The following is a 24,112-nucleotide window of genomic DNA, read 5'->3' as shown; positions in this document are numbered from 1 at the left end:
GAGAAAAAGAGGCCAGAAATGTTATGAATAGCGATGGAAGGAGTGTGTGCTTATAGAAAATAGATCATATCATGTCTGTTAGATATCATTTTATTACAAGCTGCATGTTTTGTGTAACATTTAAAGCACTGCACGTTGGTCATATAACGGTGCATTTACGGACAATATACTGTGTCAGGAATTAGGCGTTAGGCATTAAGCATCAGGCATTATGTTCTAGGTATCAGGGGTTAGGTGTCAGATGTTAGGTGTTAGCTGTTATGTGTGTTGTGCTAAATGCGAGTGGGAAGGCTGAATGTGACCATATGAAAATGCATGAGGTCGGCAGTCGTGTAGTTGCTTCTGCAAAGTATCATCACATAGTCCACCAATAAATAAACTGCCCTCTTTTAAACAAAAGTTTATTTTTCATTTAAAGAGTAAAATACTTCAACAGAAGCGCTGGGGGCCCTCTGGCGTTCAAGTCTCGAGTAAATGCTATGCAGTTGCTAATCATGAGTCCTGCCTGGTGGTAAGTTCTTTACAGTGTTCTTAGAGGATGAGCATTAACAAAACCGACAAATTTCAGGGACAGACTTCGAACTGAAAAGTGAAGAAAAATTGTCCTATGAACATTTGTCCAGAAATGCGCCATTGCCATGGTAGGAGGAGCTGACAAATGAAATTTCCTGTGATCATGTTCTGTGTAGTCCTTGTGAATTGCAGGCTGTATAACAGATGCAGCGTACTGTAAGCAGCGTAAATGGTCTGTTAATTATATTGCGAATGAGCTGAGATGGTGTTTGCATATGGCCAAGCAGATGGAATTGGTCGAGAGGCAGCACGGCTATACCAAAACAAGAATCCTCATAGACATAAACCACATCACACAACATTTGAAGCCATTTTTGCAATTTCGTGTGAAAATCAGTCCTTACAGCAGATGATGCTAGGTGGCAGACTGTGCATACACCAGATCTGGGGGATTGGGTTCTGCAGGATACTGAAATAAACGGTAGTATAAGTTCTAGGCAAGTGTCCTGCCCACACATTCGTCTCTCTGAAACGACCAATGATCACACGAACTCCCCAAAAAGTCTTTAAATGTTGTATGATGTAGTTGGTTTCTGTGAGGGTATTAGTTCTATTATAGTCGTGCTGCCTGTCGACTGTATATTAAAAAATGGAGAAATATTGCTCCTCACAATACTGTCAGTGGGGGAGTCTGACTGTCGCGATTTGGCACTCTTTCACACACAAATCGCAGAGTTTACCATTAAGTTATTCTGTTACATTACTATTCATCCCCACTTTTTGTGGAATATGTTATCAACGGATTCAATTACTATCATGTCTCAGGACACTGCATTATGAATCTATATTAGCAGAACCAGCCTGATTTGGTGGGCCTATAAAGCTTCCTAGGTGGAGAGCGATGTGCACTTGGGCACTTGAAGGTGATACCTTTGATATACAGCGACACATAGGGATATGTTATATGATGATGCAATTGGAGTTGAGTGTTTAATTTGAATGACCTCCAGTTTTATAGTAAAACCTATATTATACATTTACATGTCAAATCATAAGCGCAGGAATAAACAAAGTTATTGTTAACCTACATATAGAGTTTATAAAGTACTCAGACATGCAGATACAGAAAACTTTTACACCTCCCTTGGCTAAAGAACGTGGTAATACTATGCTGGAGACCGCTGCAGTATGGATCACGTGTTTGATCCCTTTGTAGGAGGTCCTAACATGTGCGATGTGGTTGAGGACTTGATGTTGTTTGTGTATTGCAGCTGAGGCGGCGTTAAGATTTAGTAGAATTTCTAATATAATTTCTGTTCATGACCCATTAAATTTTAGAACCCAAATAATTCTGAATCTACATTTACATATCTGTACATTACAGCGAATAACCTCTCTTCGATGTGAGTTTCGGAATTCATTTATAGCAGTGGCTGCTGATCATAAAATGTCTTGCAATAGGCCTTAGGCATATCTGATGCCTCATTGTGTTTGCCAGATGAGTAGTGTTGCTTGTAATACGATGTTACTTTTGCTTGAATTTCCCTAGAAGTCTTGCTTGTATTGCGATGACCATGCATGTTCATGAGCTATACTGACGCTTTAGATGTAGCAATATTTAAGTTTTGGAGCTTATTTGGGCTTGAAAAGTGTGAAACATCTCATAATAAACGATAAATAGTTTAATTTATCTCAGAGGTATTAACTCTGAGATTATCTCTGGAAATGTCGCATCTCTAGTTGTTACTACTTTTGGTCGAGTGTTTATAAACTGTTTGCTCTGTAGTGTAACGGCTATATTGTAATAAAGCAATTTATTTCTTCCTTCTCTTGGTAGACAATTGTATTGTATTTAGATACTCCTACAACGTAAATAGTACATTTTTCAGCACATTTTAGAATATTGTGCCATCATAGATATACTCGATGCAAATATCACACATTTTGTGTTGCTGAAACATTTTGATGAATTTTTGGAATATTGTGACTTCATATTTGCAGAAAATAACACAACCTACAAAGCTTTCAAAGACCCTTGCCACCATGGATCTGACTGCAAATTGCTGTTATTATACGTAGTTTTCAGTGAGCTATTTTTCATCTAGAATAATAGCAATAACTGGAAATCAATAGCATCAATTATATTTTTTTAGTGAATAACATGATGCATTATCTTTGTCCCTCCTAAACTGGTGCTTGCGAACATTTTAAATGCGGAAATATTTAATCTGGGGGTTTAACATGATTTACATCAAAATTAGATGTAATTAGTTACACTCAGGCTGTGAGTTTTTTTTTGCATGTTTGTTAGCTTAGCATAGTATTTTAGCTTACACACATTTTCCAGCAGTTGTAAGTTTGGTCAGGTTACTTTTATGATATTGAATCCTTAGGCTTATCTTATAAAATGTCAGTTGATGTTAAGTGTGGATATCTAGCATTGGAGTACACAATTTTGGGCACTAAATGGTCAAATATGTGCGTATATGGAATTAACTTGCTCTTTCTTTCACATTGGAGACATATTTTTGCAATATTGTGTACATTAATTGTGTTTCATGTACTGGACCTCAGCTGGGCTCTGGATAATTTGTGTAAACATCGCACTTTGTTCGCCCCCTATGTAATTTGCAGACATTTTAGAATATTTCAACATCTTTGATACTGAAAATAATTAATTTTCGACTCTGTTGCGTTTTTAACAGTTGAAACTTCTGTTGGTGATAATGAGAAATACCCAACGTACAAAACAACGAACTATCCACATTTATACAGTTTTGCCACCTACTGGTGGCAGTATTAACCTCGAAGAAATTGTGCTTCAAAGATTGAACTGTGCTATATTGTCGCAGTGTAGCCACCTGCTGGTGACAAGAGAATCTGCGATGTGATACAGGACTTGATTTTGTTTGCATTTCCATTATTTATGGGCTAGAATTAAAGATGAAAATCACTTTAACAAACTTGAATTCCTAATTTATTACTTGTGTTTTATAATCAAATGTTGTTTTTTAATTATTTATAGAGGAATATGTTATCTAATCATTCCAAATTTCCATGGCGAATAATATACAGCTTCTCATGAAATTTACTAATGTGACTCATGACCCACGAATTTTGGCAGACAATAATGGAAACTTTGTTGACAAAATTATTCTGTGCTTTAGGCAGATTCCTTATCATATCTGGTTGTCACATAGGTGCATGGTATGAGACAGAGGGGAGGGGGTGGGTCGTGGAGGTCTCTGCCTTCCCTCCCACTACATGCCATTCACACATAGCTAGATGTGCTTCTGCTGAAGTCTTGATTCCTGGTATGGCCTTGGAGGATAAGGTCCTGTTGATGCTGATACGACACAAGTACCAGTCCTCTCCCCCCTCCCCTTCTCCAACCCCTCCCCTTCTCCACTCCCTCCCCTTCTTGGCTTTGGTGTGTAGTTCTCTTCAAGATAAGGAAGTACTGATGCTGCTGTAAGCGGAATATGACATTCATAATTGCCTCAGCTGTCTGATTGATGCTGACTAAGCGATTTTTTGCCAGGATGGCCAGTGCCCTACTTATCCTCCTCCCCCCTCTCCATGTTTCACAATACCTGAAATTGATCGAGTGAATCCGAAATGCTGCATAAAGTGTTTATTTTGTACATAGATCTTCATCTGAATACTCTCACCTGAGTCTGGCCAGTGAAACAATTAGTCAAGAGACAGTGCACTATCTGGGACAAAGCTTCAAAACGCTGTCGGTATAAACTCGTGAATGTAATAGATATTCTCAGAAAAAACAAAATGTCGTCTATGTACGAAAATACACATATTTGGGTGTTCCAGTGTAACTCTGGAATGCCTGAAACAATTTGAAACAGTTTTGGTACATGTGTGAATTATTATATGGGAAGAAGTACTGCTGGAGTAAAAGACGCTAGTAGCCTTAACAATGGTGTGGACACATGAAGAGGAAGACACGTAAAAAAAGAGTGGAAAAGAGCTGTATTGGTGTAAAATCGGCGTTGCTGACACTTCAGCCCCGGGGATAGGGTGACTGCGGAAAGTAGTGACATTTAAATCATTACTCTGGAACGCTTTGAGCTATTAAAAAAAAGGAGAAAGATAGAAAAATTACTGTCTACAAAAATGTGTGGGGTGGAGCACCCGCAACAGTTTAAAGCGTGTAAGTGGTTGTAAGAGACAGAAGGGATTGATTTATAAATATAACACAAGTAGTATGTGATTACATTGTGTGCTACATTATTATTGCAAATTAATCTGCATGTTGTCTTTTTGTCTTTGAGGCTTGTCTTGCACAGTCCAGTTTCATATGTAATATTTGAGCTATTCCGACTTTTGTGATTGTATCAAGTATTATTTGGACCAGAGGCGTTTCACTTTATGTAAAGAATCTTCAACGGTCAGTTTTCTGTCACTTACATTATTTCCATGCGTTCTTCTGCACACAGGCATTCAGTTTTTAGCACACTGAACTGCACTGGCAGAATTTTTTTTCTCATTTGCATGGTTATGTATATCCACATTCAACTCCTGTGCTTTGTGTCCTAATGGACTTGGAACACATAGCGAACTAGTATACACTGCCACAGTCAAAACAACAAAACGATAGGTGATGGCATTCCTCTGGATCAAAGCAAAGTACCTACATAAAGTACACGACGTAAATGTGGATACATACAAAAATGTAAACGAGAAAATATTGTATGTAATCCCAGTGTAGTGTGTTATAAATAAAACAAACGCCTGTGGATAGAAGATCACGTGAAAATAGTGCAGGAGACAAAACTGACCGCTCATGATACTTTACATAAAGTTCAGAATGTCTTGCACAAATAAAACTTGTTACCGTCGCAAAAGAGAGTGCAGCTCTCACATTAGTTGCAATGAATTTGTAAGAGATTTTGCTTTTTAATTTGTATACTGTGTATAGCTTTAATTTATATGCCTTAAATAGAATAAATTTATTTACACACTGTGAGCATATTTAATTCAGTTTGCTAAGCTGTGCAGCAACATGTCGTGAAAATAAACTTAAAAGCCGATCTCTGTTAATTATTACTTTCTGCGAGCATAGGAACACAACGTAAAACCAAGGAGATTGTCACTATGAAAAAAAGGTTTTTATCATGTGTTGTTTGGGTGTGGTCATGCTCCCTCCTTGTCCTTGCGAGAATGCTTTTGTAAAGTTTTTAAAAAGGTTGTTATACAAACGAAAAAGGCCTTCAATGGCTTTTGGGTGTTCTTCTAGCTGTAATTGCAGAAAGGGATCTCCTTCAAATGGCTGAAATATCCCGTGTTACGGTGATTCGTTTAATTCCCTCTGGCACAACACCTAGGAACAACGGGCCATGCTTTTATTTGGCATGGAACGGATAAATACAAGAAAAATCAAATAAGCCAAATCAGTTATTTAGTATCCTCACACTCGGATGCTAAGTATCAAGATATTTAATGCAGGTCAAAAACCACTTCGTACATCATAGGCTGTACAATTTATTATGCAAGCCGAACTATGTCATCAACATTCGTTTAGTATATAACTCAGTTTCGTTTCTTGACCATTTTGAAGTGTAGCTGTAACAATCAACAACAATAAACGTCAGTGTTTTATATTACACCAGCATTTGAAATCGCAGCAAACGGAGACTGGCTAATGTGCAAAACAAATACTGAAGTAAAAGTTCATTTTGTTCTGAGAAAGTAAATACCCAGCGATGGATGGACAACATGGTTTCAGCCTTCAAATCAGTTACACTGACCAGCCAAAACATTATACCATTTACCTGATACCCAATATGTTCATCTTTGACACAGATAACAGCAACGACGCGTCGTGGCTTGGAAACACTGAGGCCTTGGTAGGTCGCTGGAGGGAGTTGGTACGACATCTGCACACACACACACACACACACACACACACACTCACACACACACACACACGCACGCGCGCGCGCGCACACACGTCACCTAACTCTCGTTAATTCGAGGGAGGGAGGGGGGGGGGCGATGAACTCTAACGCCATGTTCAATCACATCCCAGATGTCTTTGATCGGGTTTAGACCTGTTGAGCAAGTGGGGATGGGGTCAGCACATAAATTGGAACTCGCCCCCGTGTTCCTCGAAACACCCAATCATACTCTTGGCCTTGTGACTTGGCGTACTGTCTTGTTGGGAAATGCAACTATTGTCGGGAATCATGATTGTTATGAAGAAGTGTACGTGGTCTGCGCAAAGTGTGCGTTACTCCTTAGCCCTATTGGCGCCTTGCACGAGCTCCACTGGACCCATGAGTACCTATGTGAATATTCCCCAGAACATAAAGGAGCCGCAGCCAGCTTGTCTCTGTCCTGCAGGACAGGTGTCAAGGAGCTGTTCCCCTGGAAGTCGACGAATTAGTGCCCTCGCATTGGCATGATGAAGAAGGTTTCGAGATTCGTCAGATCATGGAATGCTCTGCCACTGCGCCAACATCCAGTGCCAATGGTCACGTGCCGATGTCGTGCTGCTAACTTGAGCACCTGCATGGGAGGCTGCGGAGGCCCATCGTTAGGAGTGTTCGGTGTGCTATGTGTTCACTCACACTTTTACTCTGCCCAGCATTAAAGTCTGATGTTAGTTCCGACACAGGTCGTCGCCTGTCCTATTTTAGCTGTCTGCACAGCCTACGACATCCGACATCTTTGACGCGGGGTGGTTGTCCAACCACACGACGTCTGGTCTTGGTTGCACCTCGATTTAGCCACGTGTTGAAGACACTCATCACAGCACTCCTCGAACACCCGACAAATCGAGCAGTTCCCGAAATGCTCGTGCCGAGCTTGCGGACTATCATAAGCTGTCCTCAGTCAATTTCAGACAAATCATACGCCGTCCCCATTATACACATGGCAGCATGCTCACTGATACTACAGACACAGCGCGTGTGTCTGACTAGCAGTCATCCCTCACCACGTGACGATGCTATCGCCGGGTTTGTATCGATAGTAGGTCGGTAGTCATAATATTCTGGCTCATCAGTGTATATTTTAAGAGAAATCGAATGGTAATACGTTACTTTGATTACCGTATGAACTACTTATATCTCTTTCAGCTCACCAATTCTGCTTTTCTTAGTCCTCTTCGTTCCTCTGTTTGCTACTAATGTCTCATTAATAGCTTCTTTGGTTTGCGTTATTGCGCAGTTCCATTTTAGGTAAATTTGAGTTCCAATTAAGGGTGAAAAAAAGGTGTTAATTTGTTATAGTGTCTCTTTGTGCCCCTATTCTGTATGCTGTGACAAATGAAATTCATGAAAAAAAAACCTTGTTACTTCTTAGAGATGACAACATGTTTACTCCAACTCAGTTTCTATCTTTCGCTGTTCTACGGCGTCAGGGTAACTTGAGAATGTAGAACGGATATCTGTCGGATCTCAGCTAGTTGTCAACGCGTGAGCTACCAACGCAAGGACACCTGCTCATTAAATGCCGCCCATAGTATCTGAAGATGACCTTTGAAGGCCGAAACCTGATGTGACTGTAACACAAGAAAGTGAATGTGTAAAAAATAAAAAAAATAACACCGTACAATAAGTAAATTATCGTCTCCGCAAAGGAAATGTCGTTTTACCCAAGATGTTGACCATCGCTGTAACCCTTTAGTCCAGTTAACGCTAGGCTATCGTTGGCTAGCCAGATCATACACGTCTACTGAAACAGCTGTCACAATAACTATCTGTACATAAAAAGTTAACTATTGAAATCCCGGAATTTTGTATGGAAAAAATTGATACTCTGAAAAAATTTCTCAGCAATAAGATTTTCACCCATTTTTCCTCGTCTTTTTTGTCAATGCGACAAAATATTATACCAACCTTTGGAAGTTTACAGCCGTGTAGGATGGTGTCTTTTAGCACCCGTCGAATTCCACGTGTTGGTATGACATAACACATTCTCTGTGATTCCATAAGAGCAGCTCTGGTGTAAACCAATCTACAAACAACAAACGTTCCTGTTATTATTTCATAGATACTGATTTTCATACAACAATTAATGTGAATTATATAAAAATATGTGACAATGGTCAACGTCTTGCTTATTTATGAATCATATCCACATAAATTCTTCTTACAAAAGAATATATTAAAACGTTGTTTTAAAGATGCCAGAGCAGAAATGTTTCAAACTACAGGACGATTACGTCGCTTAGTTTGCGCTCTCGTTTGAGTCGTGCACATAAAAAGAATATCACTACTCTCAAAACGCATATTGATCATGGCACCGGCACAAAAGATGATGATACCCAGATATTCGATTCTGCTGACCGATATTACTTCATCGAAGATTATCAAACACTGTTCCTACTTTCGATCTTCGCATGGATGCAGAAATGACAGAATGTCGCATTACATTTTGTATCGAAAATTCGGAAGAACAAGCACCTCTTTCAGCGATAGCCTATCGCAGGTCGCTGAAACAATGGAATGCTCTGTGCAACAGAATTTGACCCATACGTGACACAACTGTGCATGACGTCATTGTGCTAAAAAACGACAATAAGTCACGTGACTAGGGACAGATAGGCAAGTTTCTATTACTACGTGCTGTATTGAGTGGATATGACAATTACAGTTTTTCTCATTATCTGAAATCAATCAATGACTTTAACACTTAAACGAATTGTCGTATTGATTTTACACAAGTAATAGTACAATCAATCTCATTTCACTGAAATTCCTAATAGTAATGCAATGGTTATCGATTTCACAAATGAGCAGGTGAAACATTTCGACAGTTCTTTTTATAAGCAACAAAATTACACTTCTTCAGTGAATATCTGTTCTTGATGCACTGTCTTGTAGTTCACCGCTTCCACAGGAGTAGGAGACAAAATATCATCTGGCAGGCAGCATTACGTTTTTGGTAAATTCATCAACAATACGTCTGAACTATTTTGTTATTTTTTTTATACGAAATGAAATCCATTTATATCCATAAGTCGGGTTTTTACACCAAATTAACGCTTATAGTTTTTGACTTTTGCCATTTACACTGATATTGATACGTAAAGCAAGCAATTAATTGACTACTTACATTAAAAGAAGCTACTGGTGGAACGTTACTAGTGCACTGAAAAACAAGAACCGGTTTTGTAGGTATAATTAATAGCCGATATTCATCTTTACCTGTGTATGACGTTATGACTAACATTTACTGAGTCAAGATCAACTGAAAGTGTTCTTACTGCTGTAAGGAGTCGTGGCTGGCAAAACAACAAGCAAAGATACTCTGACGATTTAGTCTTAGTAATACTTGGCAAATTTGGTATTACCGTTAAAACAACGGCCCTGATCATTATGAAAAACTGCTTCAGAAAATAGTATCTAAGCGTCAGTCCCAAGAAAACTGATGTAGTAGTAGTTACGAGAGAGGATACTCAGAACACGTACTCGAATCTCAAGTGCAGTAGTTTGAAACTGCTTGGCACAGATTTTTGGAAACATTCAGATATGAACAGCTACTAGTGCTAATTGTACTGCCATTGTAAAAACTATGATGTGAGTTCCCACTTCATCCAGTTTCTTTCATTCTGTGTTTGCGTAGCAAACGGCTCAAAACGATGAATCGCCACTTTCGCAAAATTTCATTATGTTCTAGTATTTCAAGTTCAGGTGTCTTGAACAGAAAAACAAAGGTAGCTTCTCCATTATATTGAACGATGATGTGTTCTAGGCAAAATATGCCAGCAAGTACTAGACAAATGTCGGTTTTTAATGTGAAAAACCCTTTTAAAAATTAGTTATCTCAGCTTTGTGGGAGGTTTTTCTTCAGCTTAATGAACATGTTTCAAATAGCCATCTCCTCAATAGCCACATTTCTCATTTGAGGAAAGATGTACTCAGTGAGTATTTCAAAACAAGACTGCGTTACGGAGTAAGACTCCACAGTGAGAAGCTACACAATGCTCAGATTAAGAGTTTCTACACAAAAATAATTATATTAAAAAACTAAGAATTATATTCTTGTTTTTTAAAATAGAATTATATACATATGTGGTGATACCTAGAGGCTCAGAGGTCAAGTCACCTATAGCTGAACTATACTATTGTGTTTGGTTGTGTGAAATAAAATACTAAATTTTGCTACCTTTGTTTAAATTTTCTTGTATCTCTGTTGCTAGCAAATGGTAAATTAACGCCTTATACTGGTTTCAGCATGTAGCACATAGCTGCAGTTTCCAAGATTTGTTTTCCTTAAAACTGTGTTATGACTTATATTTTTAAGCTGACTGAACTTCTTTTCCTCCTTACGCAGTATTCCATAGCAAAGAATTAGTTTAAATAAAGTTGATTATGAAAGATTTGTGATAAGTGGTATAGTAATAAATTTCCACAGCACAACATTATAAGTTCTGTTTAAATGATGGTGCTTCTATTATTACCATCAATTCTTTAATTTTTCCTGTTGTTTTCATTGTTGTTCACAGGATTCTGTTGAACTTTTGTGTGACTGGCTTGGAAAAGTTTCAGCCACCAGAAATCGTTTCTCTCTAACAGTCTACCAAAATAGGCAGCTGCCTTTATTCTCTAACATATATCTTATAGCCTACTACACACCATAAAGAAGTTAATGCATTTTTATGTGAAATTGAGAATGATCGTGTTAAATGGAGCCTGTTTACCTAATAACGAATTACCTTATGAGGCAGGGAATTTACAGTAAATAAAGTGTTTATTCACCCAAATTGAACAGCAAGATTATCATGTAAAGTAGATAAACATTAATTGTGTAGAATGCTTTTTACAGCTCTTGGATTTCTTCACTCGTTTCGCAAAACATGTGCTCTGAATAGTTTTTGTTAGGGATGACAAAAACAAGTTTCAGGTGAACTGTGATGTACGCTATCACAATACAAGATATTCAAAATAATTTTCATATTATAAGAAGGTTGGTTGTGTTGTTATTAGCTCCAGATAATAATTACACGAAATATTTGTCAGGATTCGTAAGCAGTGGGTCCCTGAGGTATAGAATACGCGAACACCGAGAAGTAAGTTCAAACAGACTATTAACAAAAGACTGACTATAAAACACGCATTCTACACGTACCCGTCATCACTGTGTCTGACATCTAACACCGGCTAACTACAGGCGTATCGAAAGGCTCCATGGTGAGCTAAGAAAAGAGACATATTCACGCCCAAGGCCGCGCTAGTTATATGGCGCGCTGCGGATGACGGCCAGTGGCTTACCCTCTTGTGGCGCACTGCATCCGGATGCACGTCTACTGACGAAGCAAATTGTAAGCATTCCAAGATAGGTCGGCTGTCGAGCGCTTGTTACATACTGCACGACTACGTGCAAACCCGTAGATCCTTACATCACTCTCCCCAGAGAAAAAGAGCGACCATAGGTGACTCAAAACGACCTCCTGGGCGCCATGAATTTATTTCGCCATTCATGGCGTCAGAAGACATTGCAACATGTATTTCATTTGTGGACACAGTAACTTTCGGTACTGAGAAGCCAGCTTTCAGGATGACAAGCAAAAGCTTTAAAAAACAGTAAATCTCTTGTTCATAATTAGCAAATGTAGACACTACGTGCATTTTGGCTGTGATCCAGTTATTATACCATTTCCAAAATTGTATTATTACCCTTAACAGAACGATTTAGATCAATTTGCTTCTTTACAGAATTGAACTGTTGCTGGATCTCACTCAGATTGTACTTGAGTACAAGTTTGGATTACTTGTTGAAACTACCATGTCTGATCGTGTTTCAAAGAAAACACCTGTACTCTGTGGTGCTATTACTACAGCATTAGTAGAATATGCTACCATAGCAAACATTAGAATAAAAATGAACATGGTTAATTAGTTCTAAATACTAGAGTTAACAATGAACATAAAATAAATGAAGTGCTTGTGGTAACCTGTAGAATAAAAGTTTTAGCTTCATTTTTGCACTAGTGTAATAGCTTCAATACTAAATTTTCACAACACACTCACATAAGCCCATGGCCGAAATTAACACACGCATTGCACTTTCTCACACTACACACATTTACACAGATTGTAGGGGTGTCTGGAACAGGATCGCTTGGAGCGTGGAGATGCCTCGGCCTCGAAGTCTGGACTGTGACCGCGCGATTCTCGCTTTCAGGGTTTGAGAACAGCAGGTCTGCCTCTCGGTCGCTCCTCGTCGTCTTGCGATGCTACAGGAAATCTACCCAGAAACGGCTTTATACGACTGACATGAACGGCAATCGAACTTTGGCCAGTTGGAGCTTAAAAGTGACTGGCGACAACACCTCCAAGATTGGATATGGTCCTTTCTAAAACTTTTTAAACTTTGTCCTTACTCTTCTTTAACACAACGTTGCTCAAATAGACAAGATCTCCAGCTCGATACGGTGGTACTGCTGCATGGCGGTCGTGTTGTCTCGCTTGCTGAAGAAAGGATTGATGATTTCGTTGTTTCACTCCCCTCCATGCTTCCATTAGTTTGCGTGCTAGATCCCTTACGTGTTAGTTGCTGATTCTGGTAGTCGACCGCGCAAAGTCCAAGGATGAATGAATTCTTCTTCTGTAGACAATCTCAAATGGACTTAGGCCAGTTGAGCTGTGCATTTTGGCATTGTAACAACTTACCCAATACGGTAAACAGATATCCCAATCGTCGTGTTGCTGCCTACATAATGGCTAACCATTTTAATAATTGTTCTGTGGAGTCGCTCGACTCTTACATTTCCTTCAGGGTGTGCTGCTGTTGTCCTTAATTGAGTTATTTGCATGAGCTCACAAGTCTGTTTAAGTAATTCCTTGATCACTAATTATACTTAATGGTGATCCAAATGTAAGAATCCATTTTTTTTTTTTTTTTTACAAAAACTTTAGCTATAGTCTCAGCGCTCTGATCAGGTATTGCTATCATAAGAAGGCATCTACAAGAAATGATCTAACATTGTCAATATGTATTTGTTTCCATCTTTAGTTTTAGGTAACGGTCCTAGTCTACTAGTTCCAATTGTCCACTTGTTTCTGGCAGTTCTTGCAATGGTTCTCTACTTTTTCCTACATTATTCCGTCTGTTACAGGAATCACAATGTGAAACAAACTCGAAAACCATGAATCCTGCAGGGCTGTACATAAATCCGTAAGATTACGAGGGCATTGAGATCTCTTCTGAACAGCACGTTACAAGGCATTCCAGATATGCTCAAAATAATGTTCATGTCTGGGGAGTTCGGTGGTCAGCGGAAGTGTTTAAACTAAGAAGAGTGTTTCTGGAGCCAATGTGGAGCAAATAGGGCGCGTGGGGTGTCACTTTATACTTCTGGAATTGCCCAAATCCTTCGGAATGTTCAGTGGACATGAATGGATGCAGGTGACCAGACAGGATGCTTACGTATGTGAGCCTGTCAGAGTCGTATCAACATGTGTCAGGGGTCCCATCTCACTCCAACCACACACATCCCACACCGTAACAAAGCTACCACCATCTTGAACAGTTCCCTACTAACATGCAGGGTCTATGGATCATTACGATGATTCCGTACCCGTAAACTTCTATCTGCTCCATACAATTTCAAATGAGACTCGTCCGACCAGGCAACATTTTTGTACAGTGTTTATGGGCCCAGACGAGGTGTAAAGCTTTGTGTCAGACAGTCATCAAGGGTACACGAGTGGGCCTTTGGCTCTGCAAGCCCATATCGATCATGTATAGTTGAATGGTTTGCACGCCAACACTTGTCGATGTCTCAGTATTGGAATCGGCAGCAGTTTGCGGGAGGGTTGCACTTCTGTAACGTTGAACGGTTCTCTTCAGTCGTTGTTGGCCCCGTTCTTGCAGGATCTTTCTGGGGCCGCAGCAATGTCGGAGATTTGATGTTTTAGCGGAGTCCTGATATTCACAGAATACTTGTGAATGGTCGTACGTAGATGCTGTATCCCATCGCTCGTTCACCGACTGTAACGCCACCTTCACACTCTCTTAAATCTTGATAACCAACCATTGCAGCAGCAGTAACTGATCTAGCAACTGCGAGAGACACTTGTTGCCTTATATAGGCGTTGCCAATCGCAGCACCGTATTCCGCCTGTTTACTTATCTCTGTACATGAATACGCATAACTATACTAGTTTCTTTGGGGCTTCAGTGTATTATTTAACAGGATTATGCAGAATCTATTTTCTAAAGATCTTCTTAGCAGCAGTCGTTACGGATTTACTTAAGAGAAAGGTGCTGTATATGTGTTTTGGTGATAACAACTTCATAGACGAAAGTATGTACAAGGACTGTATGTCATAATTATTAGAATTATATTAATACCTTCAACTGCTGACGGGCGTCGATATAGTGCTCCAGGAGCTGAGGGAGATTTGTGATGTTTTTAAAGATTAACTATGGGTAATGAACAAAATACAGTTGTCAAATCAGATACCAATTCGTCAGCCCCTTATCGGCTGTTACTGCCGAAAATGAAGATATGTGCCATTTGATTGACCAGATATTAGCTGATGATGCGATTAGGCCATCAACCTCACCTTTCGCAGAGCCATTTTTCCTGGTTCTGTAGGCTAATCATGCGCGCGCGCGAGAGAGAGAGATGCATATTTACTAATCTTACGGAATATGTATACCAAGCATTGGACTGTTTGTGTGTAGTGCTAGTCTTGGTGTAAATCCATCTATGTTAATCTGGTCCTTGAGGACACTTAGTGTTGGCCACTGGGGTCCAGGTAGACCAGGAGAGAACTTAGGCTATACAGAAGTTTTGACCACCCAAGGATAAGAAGGGAATGGTGAATTTCTTTAGGAAGTTCATACCTGGACTTTCTCAGCTGCCAACCCTTTGAATCAGTTACATAAAAAAGCGCAGGCGTTTTAATGGACAGCAATCCAGCAGACATCCTGTGCCATTCTGAGATCCGCATTAAATAATATACCCGTTCTGATGATCCCAGATTTTCCCGCAGAAACCAAACGATGACAGATGTCCTACTACGTACGCTTTCAGGACTTTGTCTACTGCTAAGGTAAAATATTTATTCTATGAGCTGGAGGTGTTGTTTGCGCTAGAAACATTCAATTTCTATCGTGAGCGTCGAGAATTTACCACTCACACTGGTAATCAAGCTTCTAGCTGCGTCCTTGCTCGACCACGTAAAAGAGGACACATTGCCTTTCATGCCATCGATATTTCAGCACTTCGTTTCTCTGTGAAACATATGAAAGGATCTGAAATCTGGTGGCTGATACTCTAAGCCACATACTTGAGGAGGACTTTGACGGTCCTGGTAACCCTGAAAACATTGGAAGTAGGGCCTGGGTTCCCATGGTATTTGCTCAAATACGCTTTTTATTTGGAGATCTCGAGGAAAGACAAGAACAAGACCCAAACTTCAAGAGTTGAAACAAACATCTGCCGTTGGGGAGGAAGAGCCTGATTACCAGCTACAGAAAGGCTTGTTCTGTTTTCTTACTTGTTAGGATAAGAGGTCGACAATTTTCCTTCTTTGGGCGTTAGTGCTAGAAGATCCAAATATTTTCAAAAGCCTGTGCTTACCAGACATCTGGGAATATGTAAGACAGTCCCATAAGATTAAGGACTGGCTCAATTGGCCACCATTGAACAAATATGTGAGAAAGTTGGTGAATCAATGTGAAGCTTGTAAGTTTGCCAGGACACACATTCCTTTATACTACCTGGGCTGTATTTGTTGATTATGTAGGGCCACACTCCACTCTCTAGTACCCAAAACTGTAGTAAACATAAACTCGTCATCACTGATGCCATTTCACGTTTTCTTTTGTTGATGATCCCTAATGTTAGAATAATAGCTGGGCTGAAGACTGGGCATTTTACTTAAATACTTTCCATATTTTCAACGGATAAGTCCGTAGTGAGCGACATTGCACTTGCATTTGTTTCAAGGGAGTTTAAGAGATTTTGTTTTCAGAATGAAGTATATCTCATTCGACAACCATCTTTTATTACCCATCGCTGAGACGGTGAATCATAGTTTGAAGTCTACCCTAATAATATTCCATTCTTGAGTTGAAACAAACTTAGATAGTTATATTCCTTGGTTTAACCTAGAGTTTAACAAAATTGTTCAAATGGCTCTGAGCACTATGGGACTTAACATCTGTGGTCATCAGCCCCCTAGAACTTAGAACTACTTAAAGCTAACAAACCTAAGGACATCAGAAACATCCATGCCCGAGGCAGGATTCGAACCTGCGACCGCAGCAGTCGCTCGGCTCCGGACTGAGCGCCTAAAACCGCGAGACCACCGCGGCCGGCTAGAGTTTAACACCGCCACTAATAAAACACATAATATGATCCTGGCAGCTTTAATTGTTGTTTTTCCTATCAATTTACCCTAGTCAAATCTTTGGTCAGTGAACGACCTCTGTCTTGAGCACGTGGCTCGTGAAGGCACTCAAGATGATTGGATCTGCGCGAAGATTAATAATGACCATACACATTGGAGGAAGGCAGAGTGATACAACCAGGGGAGGTGCCAAACCAAACTGAATACAGAAACGTAGTTTTTATTAAGAATTTCAGTAAACGAGGGAAAGTTGATAGCAAAATTTCTAGTAACTGATTCCCCATTATGTGGAACATTGTAAGATTACAACAATCCACACCCCAGACAGCCCTCTCGTTGAGAACAAGTCTATGGGGAACACAGCTCAGTTCACGTAAGGTATATTAAGGCTGGTCCTCAAGCTTAAAATTTGGTAAACCCCACCCCCTAGAGTGTTTTGTGTTAAGGTGGGAGGCTGAGTCATGTGAGTTCCTATGAATATTGCATAAACTTAGGGTTGCTAAAAATGGCATTGTGCATCACACCACATGATGGTGAGCATATAAAGTTCCTAGCCTTTTTACGAGTGTATAGGTCTAGTAAGGTGAAGTCTTGGTCTCGTAGTCCAGAGGAAAAGTTCAAGCTGGCAAATAGCAGCGCCATTTCCACCCTAAGTAGACAATATGAGGGAGTTCCATGAGAACATTACAGTTTTAAATTGTTCTTGTTCTTATATGTGGGCTCAAATAATTTAAGAACTTGTTTATTAAATGTATTTGAGTTCCGTGTTTAAGAAATATTGTGCTACTTGGCCGTATCCTCTAGAATGGCCCATCCAGTATTGTGAACTGGTGCCAGGTTGAAGTCCTACCCACATTCATATCATTATGAAACCCAATTATTTTGTCATCTTTTAGAATTTAATTGCTATAATGTGCAGAACTGGTTTTCTTAAATAAATCTTCTTACACTTTAAATGATGTTTATTCGAAGGCTGGTCCCAACACTCTTATTCTATCTGCGTTTCAAACATGTCAGTTCACATGTGTATGTCAGCATGATGCTGACTAAGCGAGTTGACAGCAACACCAAGTTGAGATTTACCAAGCCAAACCTTATAGCACTGTGATCAGCACCGCAAAGAAAGAGAGACCCAGAAATTTTATTTTGATGTATAAATTGGATCGATGATGCAGCAGATGTGGCAATACTCTATGGAATCTTTTGATGTTTTGTGCTCTGTATCAACAAACCCATAAACTTACATCAATCTGTCTCCCAAAATACATCAAATTATCCCAAAGGTGTATCAATTTACCTCAACCCCCATGTGTGTTAATTTTTCCCATAAACACCTCCCAAAAGTGTATTAAATTAGCCCTCATATTGTATTAGATTGCCCCAAATATGTATCAGTGCACCTCAAACGATTATCAACAGCCACCAAAGTGTGTCATATTACCCCGCAAACTGTACCAGGTGGCACCAAAAGTGTATCAACTTGCCCCTAAAATGTATCAAAGTATCTGGGAACTATATACACTCCCCCCTCCCCATGAACCATGGACCTTGCCGTTGGTGGGGAGGCTTGCGTGCCTCAGCGATACAGATGGCCGTACCGTAGGTGCAACCACAACGGAGGGGTATCTGTTGAGAGGCCAGACAAACATGTGGTTCCTGAAGAGGGGCAGCAGCCTTGTCTGGATGATTGACTGATCTGGCCTTGCAACATTAACCAAAACGGCCTTGCTGTGCTGGTACTGCAAACGGCTGAAAGCAAGGGGAAACTACAGCCGTAATTTTTCCCGAGGACATGCAGCTTTACTGTATGATTAAATGATGATGGCGTCCTCTTGGGTAAAATATTCCAGAGGTAAAATAGTCCCCCATTCGGATCTCCGGGCGGGGACTACTCAGGAGGACGTCGTTATCAGGAGAAAGAAAACTGGCGTTCTACGGATCAGAGTGTGGAATGTCAGATCCCTTAATCAGGCAGGTAGGTTAGAAAATTTCAAAAGGGATATGGATAGGTTAAAGTTAGATATAGTGGGAATTAGTGAAGTTTGGTAGCAGGAGGAACAAGACTTTTGGTCAGGTGAATAAAGAGTTATAAATACAAAATCAAATAGGGGTAATGCAGGAGTAGGTTTAATAATGAATATAAAAATAGGAGTGCAGGTAAGCTACTACAAACAGCATAGTGAACGCATTATTGTGGCCAAGATAGACACAAAGCCCATGACTACTACAGTAGTAGAAGTTTATATGCCAACTAGCTCTGCAGATATTAGAAATTGATGAAATGTATGATGAGATAAAAGAAATTATTCAGGTAATGAAGGGAGACGAAAATTTAATAGTCATGGGTGACTGGAATTCGTCAGTAGGAAAAGGGAGAGAAGGAAACATAGTGGGTGAATATGGATTGGGACTAAGAAATGAAAGAGGAAGCCGTCTGGTAGAATTTTGCACAGAGCATAACTTAATCATAGCTAACACTTGGTTCAAGAATCATAAAAGAATGTTGTATACATGGAAGAATCCTGGAGATACTAAAAGGTATTAGATAGATTATATAATGGTAAGACAGAGATTTAGGAATCAGGTTTTAAATTGTAGGACATTTCCAGGGGCAGATGTGGACTCTGAGGTAACTGCAAAAAGGTGGGAATTTAAGGACATGGGATCTGGATAAGCTGAAAGAACCAGAGGTTGTACAGAGTTTCAAGGAGAGCATAAGGGAACAATTGACAGGAATGGGGAAAGAAACACAGTAGAAGAAGAATGGGTAGCTCTGAAGGATGAAGTAATGAAGGCAGCAGATGATAAACTAGGTAAAAAGACGAGGGTTGCTAGAAATCCTTGGGTAACAGAAGAAATATTGAATTTAATTGATGAAAGGGGAAAATATAAAAATACAGTAAATGAAGCAGGCACAAAGGAATACAAACGTATCAAAAATGAGATCGACAGGAAGTGCAAAATGGCTAAGCAGGGATGGCTAGAGGACAAATGTATGGATGTAGAAGCTTATCTCACTAGGGGCAAGATAGATACTGCCTACAGGAAAATTAAAGAGACCTTTGGAGAGAAGAGAACCACGTGTATGAATATCAAGAGCTCAGATGGCAACCCAGTTCTAAGCAAAGAAGGGAAGGCAGAAATGTGGAAAGAGTATATAGAGGATTTATACAAGGGCAATGTACTTGAGGACAATATTATAGAAATGGAAGAGGATGTAGATGAAGAGGAAATGGGAGATAAGATACTGCGTGAAGAGTTTGACAGAGCACTGAAAGACCTGAGTCGAAACAAGGCCCTGGGAGTAGACAACATTCCATTAGAACTACTGACCGCTTGGGAGAGCCAATCGTGACAAAACTCTACCAGGTGGTGAGCAAGATGTATGAGACAGATGAAATACCCTCAGACTTCAAGAAGAATATAGTAATTCCAATCCCAAAGAAAGCAGATGCTGACAAATGTGAAAATTACCGAACTATCAGTTTAATAAGTCACAGTTGCAAAATACTGACGCGAATTCTTAACAGACGAATGGAAAAACTGGTAGATACAGACCTCAGGGAGGATCAGTTTGGATTCCGTAGAAATGTTGGAACACGTGAGGCAATACTGACCTTACGACTTATTTTAGAAGAAAGATTAAGAAAAGGCAAACCTACGTTTCTAGCATTTGTAGACTTGGAGAAAGCTTTTGACAATGTTGACTGGAATACTCTCTTTCAAATTCTAAGGTGGCAGGGGTAAAATACAGGGAGTGAAAGGCTATATACAATTTGTATAGAAACCAGATGGCAGTCATAAGAGTCGAGGGGCACGAAAGGGAAGCAGTGGTTGGGAAAGGAGTGAGACAGTGTTGTAGCCTCTCCCCGATGTTATTCAATCTGTATATTGATCAAGCAGTAAAGGAAACAAAAGAAAAATTCGGAGTAGGTATTAAAATTCATGGAGAAGAAGTAAAAACTTTGACGTTCGCCGGTGACATTGTAATTCTGTCAGGGACAGCAAAGGACCTGGAAGAGCAGTTGAATGGAATGGACAGTGTCTTGAAAGGAAGATATAAGATGAACATCAACAAAAGCAAAACGAGGATAATGGAATGTAGTCAAATTAAATCGGGTGATGCTGAGGGAATTAGATTAAGAAGTGACACACTTAAGGTAGTAAAGGAGGTTTGCTATTTAGGAAGTAAAATAACTGATGATGGTCGAAGTAGAGAGGATATAAAATGTAGACTGGCAATGGCAAGGAAAGCGTTTCTGAAGAAGAGAAGTTTGTTAACATCGAGTATAGACATATGTATCAGGAAGTCGTTTCTGGAAGTATTTGTATGGAGTGCAGCCATGTATGGAAGTGAAACATGGACATTAACTAGTTTGGACAAGAAGAGAATAGAAGCTTTCGAAATGTGGTGCTACAGAGGATTGCCGAAGATAAGGTGGATAGATCACGTAATTAATGAGGAGGTATTGAATGGGATTGGGGAGAAGAGAAGTTTGTGGCACAACTTGACTAGAAGAAGGTATCGGTTGGTAGGGCATGTCCTGAGGCATCAAGGGATCACAAATTTAGCATTGGACGGCAGCGTGGAGGGTAAAAATCATAGAGGGAGAACAAGAGATGAATACACTAAGCAGATTCAGAAGGATGTAGGTTGCAGTCGGTACTGGGAGATGAAGAAGCTTGCACAGGACAGAGTAGCATGCATCAAACCAGTCTCAGGACTGAAGACAACAACAACAACAACAACAACAACATATACACGTTCTTCAAAATGGTACAAAATTGCTCCTCAAATGTATCAAGATCCTTCGAAATTTCTATTACATCCTTGCAGCTGTAAACATCGCAGATTCCTGTGTAGCCAGGTTCCAGACCTTTCTAAGCTGTGCAATCATTTCTACACCTCCCTAGCCAATAATAAACCTGAGGAGATACCAGATATGGAACCATATCCCTCAGCACCATATGTTACGAAGCTAATCATCTGGCTACTTATTTACTGAGTGCATAGAACACAGTGGTGATGAATTAAGGTCTCTCTCTCAGTAATGAGGCAACGACATTGCCCTATATATTATAGAAGGACGAAAATTTGTGGTGATTAGTTTAATAGGGAAATAACATTATACTCTATTACAGAGTGGATACAGTTTTCCACTCTGTTACAGCAAAGCGTTTTACAATGTAGAGGTGGTAGACATTTACTATACATTCCAAGATGGAAGATGAAGTGCTTTTTCTACTGTTGTCATTGTTTACTTTCCTAATTCTTGGCTGTAAGTTACGTTGTAGTAGTGATTCAGATGAATTTAATTTTGTGTGTATATTAATGAGATATAAACATTCAAGTCAGGTGCAGATATGTTTAATTGAAAACTTATGCTTGCAAAGTGTGCAAAATATTTGGAAAATACAATTTTGTTTTGCTGTAATTTTTGTAGTGATCTTGCCTGTTGTGTAGGCACTTTACAAGCGCAAAAATTTACTTTAGAGGAACACAGAACTTGAAAGTGTGATGCACCTATTGAACTTCATCAAAAACGAGTGCAGCATAGCTAACAGTTTTTATCATTAGTGGCCATAAGCCAACTTAAATTTGAAAATTTTTAATTTACTAGCAAGTGTGTGAAATCTTATTTATAACGCAATAAATGATGATAATTTTATTTATTTTCTAGATATCGACTCTGACATTGTCTCTAGAGATATTACAACACTCTGTTACAACCCTTGCTCGTCTCATCACTGTGTATAAGTAAAGCATGTCGGTCTACAATTTAAGTGATATATCACAATAAAACAATTTCTTCCTTTCTAAAATTGAACATCTTCTACCATCCCTCATTTCTGATATGGTATTTTCTCATTTTGTTTGTCGTTTTTCTATTTTGTATGTGTGTAAGAATACATAGTGTTATGACGATACGAAATAATTAAACCTTGTTGTGTGTGTGGTGTAATTTTAGTACATGATGGTGTTATTTAATAGTTGATTTTAGGAAATACACTCTATAAACCTTTTAGAGGGCTGTGACACCATAGATCTGATTGGTAAATATTGCACACTTCAGCAAGAATTTTTAGTGGACATGTAACCTCTAATAGGCGTGCATCATTTGAAATAAAAGCAGTAATTGTCATTGATTATGTGTTTTTATAGTGATACGTTTCCTTTATCCCTTCTAAAATGGTGCTTGAGAACAATTTAGATATGTATGTAATTCATTTGAGGGTGTGTTGTGACTTATACAAAAGTAGGCTTAATTAATGACATTCAGATTGTCTATTTGTTTTTATGCTTCAGTGATTAGGATAGTACTGTAGGTACCAAGTATTTTCTGAGGCTACAAACACGGTCAGGATAATTTTCCGTATCGACCACTTGGGTGTAACTTCTAGAAAGTCAACTGCTAGTTGACCATGTTCTTTTTAAGTACCCTTTGGGCATGGAAATAGCATTGGAGTACTTAATTTAGAGTTGACAACCCCGTTCTAAGCACTATTGTGATAACTTTGTGTATGTGGAAAATAATGATACGTTACTTTACGTAAATGATGCACTTTTTTGTGTTTCAGTCGTATTTTTGCAGCTATTTAGACTTATAAGGAATGTTGCAACACCTGACAAGCATCATAGATGTGAAAAAAGAAATTAATTTGAGACTCTGTTATGAGGTACAAGGATAGTTTATACAGCGCTTTCAGCAGTGCTGTCATTTGTCGGTGACAGTAAGCAACTTGTGGTCCTCAGATCCTAGTTTAAATGCTTTACCAGTGCGGCCATCTGTTAGTGACAGTAAATAATGGAAACATAAATCAGCTGTTTTATTTCGAGTTCTCAGGATTTGGGGAATGAAATTTAAAGTAACACTCTTCCTCAGAAACTAAGTAGTACTAATTTGTTAATTGCATTCAATTAACAAACATTGGTTTTTAAACTACATATTACTAATTGGCTAATTACGTTGAATAAGCAAACATTGGTTTTTAATTATTTATGGAGAATTTGTTGTATACTCCTACCAATATTTCATAGTGAATGATATATAGATTTGGACGAACTGTAGTGATACGGTTTGTAAGCTAGTCCATAAAAGATTTTTTGAATTCAGTAATGGAAACACAGCTCGTTATTTTCTGCAATTCAGATACTTTGATGTATTTTTTGGTCATTATTTTGAATATTTTTGAGCACAGCCTGGATGAGGATAAACTGTAACTGGCCCTTTCATTTTAATCGTATCTAACATACTAGGTTCTGTTTG

At 39.2% G+C, this 24,112-nt stretch overlaps 1 protein-coding gene across 1 annotated transcript in view; it reads right to left on the bottom strand.

Moving 5' to 3' along the window:
• The window catches only part of LOC126268096 (methyl farnesoate epoxidase-like), a 185,297-nt gene that overhangs the window by 10,114 nt on the left and 151,071 nt on the right, over positions 1-24,112 (bottom strand). Inside the window, exon 8 of the mRNA XM_049973604.1 lies at positions 8,373-8,490. Coding sequence (XP_049829561.1) covers positions 8,373-8,490 — 118 coding nt within the window. The remainder of the gene's footprint in view (positions 1-8,372; positions 8,491-24,112) is intronic.

This window comes from Schistocerca gregaria, chromosome 4, assembly GCF_023897955.1.
Source record: "Schistocerca gregaria isolate iqSchGreg1 chromosome 4, iqSchGreg1.2, whole genome shotgun sequence".
NCBI lineage: Eukaryota > Metazoa > Arthropoda > Insecta > Orthoptera > Acrididae > Schistocerca > Schistocerca gregaria.
This window is presented reverse-complemented; position numbering and strand designations above follow the sequence as displayed.